Below are 12,957 nucleotides of genomic sequence, written 5' to 3'. Positions count from 1 at the left end.
GTGGAAGTGAAATTATCAACTAAAATATTAAATATATAAACGCTTGTTTATTATTACACTAACTTTACACTTTGGGTACAAAATCTTGCCTAAATTTTTTTTGGCTATATTTACTTAGCTTTGATAGGAAGTTTTGTACTGGCAATTCTGTTAGTAAATAAATTCACTGTTCTACTTCGATGGCATTTGTTTAGGATTTAACTTGTTACAGATTTTAGAATCACTTGTACCTGACAGTTCTTAAAAAAAACCTCGTCCTTTACGGCTCTAGCTAATTTTTTCTTGTACTCTACGGCCCTCGGTAATTTTCTCTGGTACTTTACGGTCCTTGCTAATTCACTTTACTTAACGGTTCAAAGTTTTTTTTCCGAGAAGCCGTAAGAAAGTCAAGTAATACGGATTTTTTTAAAGGTAAAACAAGTATTGGGTATATTTGTCGTGACATGTTTTCAAATATGGCAATTAAAGTCACCTGTTGGATCTGCATTTAAATCACTGACAGCAATATTTTTAATTACGAAATAAACATTGTGTTTGATTGCATTTATAAAACATTTTATCCTCATTTTGCCTAGATTTTTTTATATTTAGTTTCTTTTATATTGAGCGGTGTTAAAAAAAAGTTGTATTTAAGTTGACACACCCGCAGATAAAATCATAAGATAATTTTCTTTTTTCCGAATAATATTTTATTAACACATAAATCTAGCAAATTAATTTTCTTTTCTTCTGTATTTGCTTGTACGTAACTTTTAACTTTTTACATTTCGTGGCTTGCTGTAGCAACGTAAACATAATAAAAATATTATAAATACAATAAAATTTAAATAACCGAATGCCACCACAGCAAAAAACTAACAGCATTTAAAAAAACTAATAATAAAAATGACTTAAATTTAAGCATGAAGTTTCATAGCACAATTTTTAAGCTTTTTTACCTACTGCGTTGTCCAATTGTCTTATAACTTTTTCTCTCGCATCTTTATTGAACAGCACAGATAATTCATTATTTATATCTTGCATTCTTGCAAGATATTGCAACGGATCCTAAAGTGAAAAAAAATATGGTTTGTATTATTTACATAAAAGGTAAAAAATCTCTAAATCTGTAAAAATGTTATGACAATTAATGAATCTTGGTATTTAGTTTTTAAATTGAATTTAAACCAAAATACTAAAAATTATTATGTGATTTTACTGAAATGGTATCTATATAATAAGACGGTTTTTATTTTAAAAGTAAATTATTTTTCTAAAAAAATAACAAAAATTTAAATATATTTAACCTGCTCCCTCAGGTTTTGAAGTTCCATCAAATTTTGGTCGCCAGCAACCAAGCCCCCTACTGCGGCTCCCACTGCTGCTCCTATTGCGGCTTGACCTAATGGACTGTTAGCGGCTTTTTTAATGCTTTTTCCAACTTTTTTAGCACGGGGCTTAACATGTTTTTTATAAGTATCTTTTATGAATTTTCCACCATTTTTCACGGTGGTCTTAACTTCTCCGTAGCCCTTTTTTAAACTTTTAAGTGGTTTCTTGAAACTGCTTGAATGTTAGATTTGTATATATGGTTATGTGTCATATTTAGGTGCTAACGAGTATAGTTTAAAACAAATTTAATCTCTAAATTGTTATTTTAAAAGAATATTATTCTTTTAGTTATTAAACATACCCTTTAAACGCATCTGCTAAAAACACAAGTCCAAGCAAAAAAAATGCAATAAGTAATTTATTCATGGTCTAAAAATATTTTAAAAGTATTTTTATTTTAAATAATAAATTACTAATTTAAAATCTGTAAAAAAATAAAACAAACTTACTTTTTTGATTGATATTCTTTTTTTAACTCAGGTTATCAAATAAATGTTGTAGCACAATTAGGCTTAAACTTGCCTTTTATAAACTTGAATGCGACATATGATATATTGCAAAAATTCCATTTGAACTTTCCATATTAAAAAACATATTGGTAAAAAAATTTTTTTTAAACTTTCCAGAAGGCAAATTTAATTTTCAAGCGGGTGTTTACAAAAAAAGAATTTTAAAAAATTATTACGCTGATACGATACAAATTTTTAATAGATTGTAAATTAACTTTGGACATGGATTAATCGCTGTTTTTTTACATTTGTTAAAATTTGGTAAATTTAAATCGATTTTTATAAACATTTTAAACCTATTCTAAATTTAAACTGATTTTTTATAAAATTATTATAAAATGGCGCGTTAAAATGTTATTTGCATATTGTTATCGTTAAACAAAACGCGGGATTGGAAATTGTTATACTTAACTTAATCTGTTATTTTACAAGCTGTTATTTCTATATTAAAGACGTTAAAAATATTGAATTTGATATTTTTATGGAGAAATTTAAAGACGCCACTTAACCATTCATTTAATAAAGCTACAGCAAATCCGATAAAATGTAAATATAAATAAAGCATTTAATAGTATCTGATAAAGTTTCATGAACAATATATATACCTATTTGTTATTCATGGGCCAACAAAATAAATAAAACTGCCATGTGTGTTGCATAGGTCAATTATTGCAGGCTAATAATAGAGAGAGTTGCAACCATATTACGAACATTGAAATGCAGCCTGTAGGGTGAAAAATCGGCAATGGTATGATAAAAGAAACTTGTTCTAAATTTTAGATTGCTTTATATATTTAAAACAATGCAAAAAAAAGACAAGTTCACTGTTAAACTATCAAATAATAAAAGGTATATAATTTGAATTTATTATATATTATCATGTAAAAGTGGTCTTACTGTTTATTAAAAAAAGATTTAACTTAACTTTATCAGTTTACTAATTAATAATTTTAGGTTTCCACTCTGATGCATTAATTTTTTTGTTTGTTTATTACCCTTTCTTCACTGTTTTGAGTAAACCACATGGAAGTAATATGTTTCATGGGAAGCTTTAGTCATGTTTTTAGCAATATGGGTTTTTAATTTTTAATGTAAAAAATCTCAAAAAAAGTTATAGGTAAACATATGGTGTTTGAGAATATAAAAGAATAGCCTGTGTTTAACTTAACCACATTAACTAAAATCTTGTATTAAAGTTAAGAAATCAACGAAAAAACGTAAGTTTGTTATTGTTATAGTACTAAGTATAGAATAAATATTTTTATATATTCAAAAAAATTTTTTTTAGGAAATGAATAAATTACTTATCGCCATTTTTTTACTTGGACTTGTGTTTTCTGCCGATGCAAGCTGGGGGTAATTTGTTATGTGTTCAAACTAACGTTATTTATAACTTAAATTGTTTATTTTTTTAAATCATTAAAGAAAAAAAATTATGTGTATTACCTTAAGATAGTTTTTTGTTTTTTATTAGGTTAGTGTGTGGTGTTTTAACATGGTTGAGCTATTTCTTAACGCCTGGTTTAAAAGGAATAGTAACCCGACCTACGTTTTTAAACATGTATATGTCAATTTAACATATAATAAATTTACAGTAGTGCATTGTCTTCGATTAAAAAAGCTGCAAAAAATCCAACGGTTCAAAAAGCGGTTTTAGGTGCAGCGACATCTCTTATTGGCGATCAAGATTTAAGGGAGCTTCAAAACCAAAGAGAGCAGGTTTAAATATGCTTTTTTATATATACATTTTTAATAGAATGCTGTTTAATGGTATAAGTTTTACTACAGTCAAATCAAGTTATAACTTTTAATATTTTACTTAAATTTTAATTATGCATTAACGTGTACACTTTTAATGGTGTTTTTTTTTAATTGGAAAACTAAATGGGGAAATTTGATTGACTTATTAACATTGAAACATTTTAAGGCATTTTTACCCTTTATGTGAATAACACCAAATGTAATTTTAAAAAAGGACCCAGTGCAATATCTTGCCAGGATGCAAGATATAAATGATGAATTGTCTGAGATGTTCAATGAGGATGCAAGTGAAAAGTTGATGGAACAGTTGGACAACGCAGTTGGTAAGAAAAGCTAAATGTAATGCAATAAAATCTTTGTTGAATATGTTAATTTTATCATGAAAAGACTTGGACGTAATAAGGTATTTAATATGTTAATTTTTTTTTAATGTTAATATTTATTTTAATTTTTGCGTTTTTACAGCGAGGAACTGAATTTAAAACGTTCGAGGTGACTTTTAAGCAAATTCGGAAAAAAATAAAAAATAATTTGCTTGATTAATATGTTAATAAACCTATACTCGGAAAATAAATTGTGTTATTTTTAACTGTGGTTGTTTTTATAAGCACAACTTTTTTGTTGTTTTTTTTAGCACTAAGGTGCTATTGAAATTTAATATTGTTATTTGTAGGGTAAAGCATATTCAATTTATTAATAAACAGTTTGATTTGTTATTAAAAACAAAAATTTAAAATTTAACTCGTTTTTTTTTTATTTTAATGCACCCCTCACCAAAATTCAAAAACTTAACACCAACCTTAAAATTTTTATAAACAAACACTTATTACTTAGTAATTAGCAATAATTACATCACTCTAACCAAATAAGCAACATATTAAAATGTTAGAGCTTTAAGTTATTCAGAATTGAAAGTTATAGTAATTTAAAATTTACAGTTTATAAGACACTGGAATATAAAAAATAAAAATATTGAAAACAGCAATATGTTTTCAAATCGAAGATTTCGAATAATAATAAACAGTACTGCTAGAAATCAATCTAAACGTTATAACAGTTGTTTAAAAAATTTAAACCAATACAATAACTCTAAGAAAAAGCAACATAAGGATAAAGTTTTAAATTTCAGTAACGTGATTGTAGTTGTTTATTACAGAAACTTAAACAAAAATATTAGCAACATTACAGGAACTAATAGCTAACAATATCTTGAAAAGATAAGCGGCATATGGATAACGTTAAAATAGGTTTTACAAGAAAACCCATTTTCTGCAAATCTAGACAATTCTGATTAGAATTTAATCAAATTTTACATATTTTATGTCATGAAAAATCGTCTGTGTCTAACTTAAGTAATGTAATTTATTTTTGTTAATAATTAGTATACTCTTGATAAAACAATAAATGATATTTCAAAAAATTGTAATTTGATTTAGTGATTAACGCATCTTCTTTAGCCATATCATTTCATTTAACAAGTAGGTTTGCGTTAGACAAGTAACTTGTTTCAACCGTTAATTTAATAAATATGAAATAATTTTGTTATATTTGTGAAATAATATTATTATTTTACGTTGGCAATTTTTGTAAATTGGTAATTTTTTTTGCATTTTACTATTTTTTTGAGTAATTTGTTTTCTTTTTACTGAACACAATATAATGACTAACGGTTAGTTGGACTAAATAATATTTGTTTAAGTATCAATTAAAATAATTTTATGTTTCACTCTGATGCAAAATTTTTTTTTGTTTATTACCTCTTCTTCACTGTTTTGAGTAAACCATATGCATGGAAGTAATATGCTTTTTGGGAAGCTTTAGTCATGTTTTTAGCAAAATAGGTTTTTAATCTTTAATGTAAAAAATCTTAAAAAAAAGTTATAGGTAAACATATGGTGTTTAAGAATATAAAAGAATAGCCTGTGTTTAACTTAACCAAATTAACTAAAATCTTGTATTAAAGTTAAGACATCAACGAAAAAACGTAAGTTTGTTATTGTTATAGTACTAAGTATAGAATAAATATTTTTATATATTCAAAATTTTTTTTTTAGAAAATGAATAAATTCTTTATCGCTCTTTTTTTGCTTGGACTTGTGTTTTCTGTCGATGCAAGCTGGAGGTAATTTGTTATTGTGTTCAAACTAACGTTCTTTATAACTTACATTGTTCATTTTTTAAAATCATTAAAGAAAAAAAAATTGTGTATTACCTTAAGATGATAGTTTTTTGTATTTTATTGGGTTAGTGTGTGGTGTTTTAACATGGTTGAGCTATTTGTTAACGCCTGGCTTAAAAGAAATAGTAACCCGACCTACGTTTTTAAACATGTATATGTCAATTTAACATAAAATAAATTTACAGTAGTGCCCTTTCTTCGCTTAAAAAGAGCATTGTCAAAACTGCAAAAAATCCTACGGTTCAAAAAGCGGCTTTAGGTGCAGCGGCATCTCTTATTGGCGATCAAGATTTAAAGGAACTTCAAAACCTAAGAGAGCAGGTTTAAATATGCTTTTTTATATATATATATTTTTTAATAGAAATGAAGTTATAACTTTTAATATTTTACTTAAATTATGCATTAACGTATATAATTTTAATAGTGTTTTTTTAATTGAAAAACTAAATGGGGAAATTTGATTGACTTTTTAACATTGAAACATTTTTACCTTTTATGTGAATAATACCAAATGTAATTTTAAAAAAGGATCCAGTGCAGTATATTGCAAGGATGCAAGATATGAATGATGAATTGTCTGAGATGTTCAATGAGGATGCAAGTGAAAAAATAATGAAACAATTGGACAACGCAGTTGGTAAGAGATCCCAGATATTGTGCTATAATATCTTGGTTAAGTCTCTATTAGGTTTATCATTAAAAGACTTTAACGTAATAAGGTATTTAATATATTAATTTTTGTTTATTAATGTTAATGTTTATTTTAATTTTTGCGTTTTTACAGCGAGGAACTGAATTTAAAACGTTCGAGGTGACTTTTAAGCAAATTCGGAAAAAATAAAAAATAATTTGCTTGATTAATGTGTTAATAAACTTTTACTCGGAAAATAAATTGCGTTATTTTTAACTGTGGTTGTTTTTATAAGCACAACTTTTTTGTTGTTTTTTTTTAGCACTAAGGTGCTATTGAAATTTATGATTGTTATTCGTAGGGTAAAGTCTATTCAATTTATTAATAAACAGTTTGATTTGTTATTAAAAACAAAAATTTAATATTTAACTCGTTTTTTTTATTTTGATGCACCCTTGACCAAAATTCAAAAACTTAAAACCAACCTTAAAATTTTAATAAACAAACTCTTATTACTTAATAATTAGCAATAATTACATCACTCTAACCAAATAAGCAACATATTAAAATGTTAGAGCTTTAAGTTATTTAAGATTAAAAGTTATAGTAATTTAAAATTTACAGTTTATAAGACACTGGAATATAAAAAATAAAAATATTGAAAACAGCAATATGTTTTCAAATTGAAGATTTTGAACCATAATAAACAGTACGGCTAGAAATCAGTCTAAACGTTATAACAGTTGTTCAAAAACTTTAAACCAATACAATAACTATAGGGAAAAAGCAACCTAAGGATAAAGTTTTAATTTTCAGTAACGTGATTGTAGTTGTTTATTACAGAAATTAAACAAAAGTTATTAGCAACATTACAGAAAGTAATAGCTCACAATATCTTAAAAGGATAAGCGACATATGGATAACGTTAAAATAGGTTTTACAAGAAAAACCATTCTCTGCAAATCTAGACAATTTGATTAGAATTTAATCAAATTTCACATATTTTATGTAATGAAAAATCGTCTGTGTCGTTTTTTCGTTTTTTGTTAATAATTAATATACTCTTTATAAAACAATAAATGGTATTTCAAAAAATTGTAATTTGTATTAGTGATTAACGCATCTCCTTTAGCAAAAATCATTTTTTAAACGATGTAGTTTTGCGTTAGACAAGTAACTTGTTTCAACCGTTAATTTTATAAATATGAAATAATATTATGTTATATTTGTGAAATAATACTGTTATATTACGTTGGCAATTTTTGTAAATTGTTAATTTTTGTTTGCAGTTTACTATTTTTAAGTATTTTTTTTTCTTTTTCTAAACTTCAAAACCTGAGAGAGTATGTTTAAAAATATAACACCAAAATTATAAGTTTATAATGTTGATACTGCACTTCGAAAAATTCCAACCATACTTCAGACAAACATTCGTTTAGGTGGGTATTTTTTCAAGTTTTATATATATACCATATCATATGGTGTACTCTATTGCAATACATTTAGCTTTTCTTACCAACTAAAATAAAAGGCAAGTTTAAGTTTATTAAGGCTACTTTTTTAATAACTTGTACTAAAGAGATATTAGCAACTTAAAAAAAGGTAAATTTGTTTTGTAGTTCTACTGTATTTAAATTTAATAAAAAAAAAAAACTAAACTTAAACTATTTTTAGATTATGAATAAATTACTAAAGCTTTTCGTTTGCTCGGACTTGTGTTTTCTGCGGATGCAAGCTGGAAGTAATTTGTTATTTTGTTTAAACTAACATTGTTCATAATAACATTGTCTATTTTTTTAAATTTATTCAATAATTTTTGTTTGTATTACGTTAAGGGAAAGGGTGTGGAGTTTTAACGTGGTTGAGCTATTTGTTAACGCCTGGTTTAAAATTAATAGTGACTCAGCTTACATTTTTAAATAAAAAAAATATATGTAAATCTAACATTAAAAAAATTTACAGAGTTGGACTCAGTAAACCTGCTTTGGATGCCGCAACATCTCTTATCAGCGATCAAGATTTAATGGGACTTCAAAACCTAAGAGAACAGGTTTAAATATGCTTTATATATATTTTTTTAATAGAATGCTGTCTAATCGTTTTAATTTTATAACAGCCAAATCAAATTATGACCTTTAATATTTAAAAAAATATATACATATGCATACAATTTTAACGTTATTTTTTAAGGCAATTTTTTTACAATTTATGTGAATAATAATATAATGATTGTTTTTTTTCTTATTCATAAGGACCCAGTGCAATATCTTGCCAGAATGCAAGATATTAATGATAAACTGTCTGAGATGTTCGATGATAATGCAAGTGAAGAATTTATGAAACAATTGGACGATGTTGTTAGTAAAAAAAACTAAATAGTATGCAATAAAGTTTTGCTTAAATTTTTTCTTCATTTTTATCATTAGATTATTTAGATGTTCCTTTTTATTTTTCTATGATTCGGGTATTCAAAATTTGTTAAATTTTATTCGAATTTTGCGTTTCTACAGTGAGCCACGGAATGTAAAACGTCCCAGATAAAGTTTAGGAAAATATAGAAAGAAGATTAGTATTTGATATATGTGTTAATAAATTAATATTCCGAAAAAAATTGTGTTATTTTAAATCTGTGGGTGTGTTAACTTCAGTACATCTGTTTTATTCCTTTTTTTAACACTATAGACTATAAAGAAGTGATATTAAAATCAAGATCTTATCTGTGGAATGTTGCCAATTCTGTTTGTTAATTTACTTTTTCATGTTTAGGAAAATTAAGTGATTACGAAAATCCAATTAAAAAATAAATTTGCTGTATTATAAAAGTGGTGGATTTATTTCAAAGTGAAGAAGGATAGTAGAGGTTTTTAAAAACGACAATTTAAAGCCAGCCATTTTTTCGATCGATCTACGCCTAAATTTTGATAAGGAAGAAAAGGTTAAAGGTTAACTAATTTTTTAGGGGGGAAAAATAAAGTTAAATACTATGCATATTTTTATTAAAATTATCACTAAAAAAGTTTTTTAAGGACGGTAGCCATCTTCCTGCCTTTTCCATAAAGACCAGTTCCATTAAAATTTGTTTTTCTTATTTTTTTTTTATTTTTATTGTTTTAATAAATTCTGTGCTTTTAATCAAAAACTAAAACCAATACAATATCATAATAAATATGTAACAGATGGTTGCATTTTACACTAACGTGATCATAGTTTTTTAAAAACAGGAACCAATTAAATAACTTAAAAGGAAAAGCGACATAGGGATAAAGTTTCAGTTTACAGTAACGTGATTGTAGTTGTTTATTTACAGGAAATTATAAGCAACATTACAGGAACCATTACGATATCTTACAAGCATAAGCGGCATATTGATAACGATGTAGCTTGCAAAAATTTTTGCAATAGCTTGCAAAAATTACTTCTTTGCAAATCTAAACAACGTTAAATAGATTTTAACCAAACTTTATATATTTGTGTCATTGTCATTAAAAAGTATGATGTTTGTGTTCTTCTTGTATTGTAATTACTTTTGTCAATACTTTTTTAGTGGCTTACCAAATCCTAAACTAAATTGCTGTCGTTTAAATAAGTAAATGCTTGCGTTTAAACAAGTCAATCGTTTCAACCGTTAATTCAATAAATACGAAATAAAATGCTATGAAATGGAACGAAGTAATATTGTTGTGTGTTAAGTTGGCCTTGTCTGAAGTATTTTCTTTGCACTTTACCATTTTTTTAGCTAAACAAATTGTCGCTTTATCATTTAACACAATAAAATGACCCAGTTTCAGTTAAACACCATTATTTTGTTTTTCCCTTGATGTATTAAATGTTAACATGAAAGTTTATTACTTTTTCTTTGCTGTTTCGAGTAAACCATATGCATAAAAAGTAAAGTTGCACTTCGGGAAGCTTTAGTCATGTTTCTCCCAATATAAATTTATGATGTGATGCAAACTTAGATTTTCGTAGTTGAGCATATGGTAAAAAGGCTATAAAAGGCAAGTTTATGTTCAACTAAACCACATCAACCGAAATCTTGTATAGAAGTTGTAATACCAACAAAAAAAACGTAAGTTTGTTTTCTGTTTTGGTATTTAGAATAAATATTTTTAAATATTTTTAAAAATATTTTTAGATTATGAATAAATTACTCATCGTTGTTTTTTTGCTTGGACTTGTGTTTTCTGCGGATGCAAAATGGTAATTTGTTAATATGTTTGAATCTTCTGTGACTTTACTTAACTTTACCGCACCTACATTTTTTTTATATCATTTTAAGGTGTGAGGTTTTATATTTTTTTATTGGAGAAGGATGTGCTGTTATGACCTGTTTTGAGCTATCCGTAAACGCCGGGCTCAAGGGCGAATAGTGTGACGTTGGTGCGACTCGTACGACGCCATGAAAAATTTACAGGCGGAAATCGAAAAAAATTAGAAAGAGGGTTTGGACATCAAAAAAATGGTATAAGAATAGACCGTGGGCTATAGGCGATCAAAATTTGATGGAACTTCAAAATCTTAGAGAGCAGGTTTACATTTTTTTATTTAATATATTTTTTTAATAAAACGTTATCTATTCAAATAAATGCTTTTACAGTTAAATCTTTAGAATGATTTTAAATATTTCGGTTAAATTTTTAAATTTATTTTCGACCTTGTTTTGTTTAGGCATTTTTTATCCTTTATGTGAATAATACTGATGGCAACCTTTTTTTTACTTTTAAGGACCCAGTGCAGTATCTTGCCAGGATGCAAGACATGAATGATAAATTGTCAGAGATATTTGATGAGGATGCGGATGAAGAATTAATGGAAGAAATGGACAATGCTATTGGTAAGAAAGGCTAAATGTTATGCAATACAATTTCGCTTAAATTTCTTTCATTTTTATCATTAATTATTTTTATGTTATTTGCTATTTTTTATGCTAGTAATCAGTTATTTTTTTACGTTTTTACAGCAAATTAAGGAATGTAGAACGTCAAAAATGACATACCAGCAAATACGGAAATAAAGAAAAATAATTTGCTAGGAATATGTGTTAATAAAATTATACTTGGAAAAAAAAAATTTGTGTTATTTTTTTATTTTTTAGTGTTTTAACTTTGGTACAACTTTTTAGAATTTTTTAAGTACAACAAGCTATTAAATATTCTATTAAAAATTAATATTTTATTTGAAAGATTTTATTTGTTTTTTCAACAATTTTTGAGACAATTTGGAGACAAAAGACAGCTGTTTTGTTGTATTTCAGGTTTTTTTAAACTAAATTTATTTTCAGTTAAAAAATATTAGCAAAAAATGCATATACAATATAAAAATATTTTATTTTTATTTTACTAAACATATAAAGTAATTTTATCGTAAGTAAATAAATAATGTTTTGTGCGCATACTAAAATAGCATTAATAACAAAAAGTATAAAATGGTAATGCTGCATTTGGAAAAATTCCAATCATACTTCAGACCAACAATATGTATTTCATTAGGTATTTTTCAAGTTTGCATATGCTTGGTTATTTTTATATAAAATGTTTGGTGTAGTTCAAATATACACTCATTATGAAGATTGAAGTTTAAAAGTTCTGCAGTATAACTTGCTTGATTTTTTTAACTATAAATATCTGTAACAATTCTTTATTTATTTTAAAGATTATGAACAAATTTTTAGTTCTTTTTTTATTAATTGGACTTGTTCTTTCCGTTGAGGCAAGGCGTGGCCGATGGAAGTATGTTTTTAGTTTAATGTTTTTTACTAGCAGTTTAATGTTTGTTACTTAAATTTAACTCTCATTTAATTTTAAAAGAAAAGTCGGGCACTTTTTTAAAAAGATTGGAAGGGGGATTGCAAAAATTGCAAAGGTGGTTAAGCATGTGACGCAGATTTTGACAACCTTCAACAACTTAAAGAGGAGGTTTTAATTGCTACTTTTTATTACCAAAATAAATTTGCATAGATTAGAATATTGTTATTTTGTAGCATACAATGTGTTTATTTTTAGTATTTTGTTAATACTGTCTACATGTTTAGCTTATACAATCCCGTTGTATTTAATAATTTGTAAAATCTGTCAATCTGAAATAAAAGTAAAAAATAAGAAAATAATATATTAAATACTACTTTTAACGTTAATACATAAACATAGAATGCTACTTTTTGTTATATTTACTTACTTTCTGTTAATAAAGTTTTATAATAGGAACCAGAACAATATCTTCAAAGAATAAACGATATTAAGGACAACTTGCAATCAGTATTTAATGAAGATGTTACAAATGAAGTGATGAGACGTTTAGATATTGGTAAGTAACTATAATACTCTATATTTACTGCATTGTGTGGTAGTAACATATTTAAATTAGTTGGAAAAAGATTAAGTAAAATTTAATGACTACTTTTTAACAGTTTTTTGTTTTGCAGCTATATCGGACGTATGAAAGATACAAAAGGCCTTATTGCAAATCAAGTCTATAATTTTTTAATTTTGTGTTTTTACTAATTTAAA

General features: G+C 25.9%; 1 protein-coding gene across 1 annotated transcript; it reads left to right on the top strand.

Moving 5' to 3' along the window:
- Nucleotides 1-3,171: 3,171 nt before the first annotated feature.
- LOC145753430 (uncharacterized) lies at nucleotides 3,172-6,636 on the top strand. Its single transcript, XM_082569843.1, has 8 exons — nucleotides 3,172-3,236; nucleotides 3,476-3,599; nucleotides 3,856-3,960; nucleotides 5,605-5,625; nucleotides 5,696-5,763; nucleotides 6,006-6,141; nucleotides 6,349-6,457; nucleotides 6,605-6,636. The coding sequence occupies exons 1-8, from the start codon at nucleotides 3,172-3,174 to the stop codon at nucleotides 6,613-6,615; spliced, it is 639 nt and encodes a 212-aa protein (XP_082425969.1). The 3' UTR covers nucleotides 6,616-6,636.
- The last annotated feature ends 6,321 nt before the right edge of the window (nucleotides 6,637-12,957 follow it).

This window comes from Corella eumyota, chromosome 5 (assembly GCF_963082875.1).
Source record: "Corella eumyota chromosome 5, kaCorEumy4.1, whole genome shotgun sequence".
Taxonomy (NCBI): Eukaryota; Metazoa; Chordata; class Ascidiacea; order Phlebobranchia; family Corellidae; genus Corella; species Corella eumyota.
The sequence above is the reverse complement of the archived record's forward strand: the minus strand, read 5'-3'. Positions and strand labels throughout refer to the sequence as shown.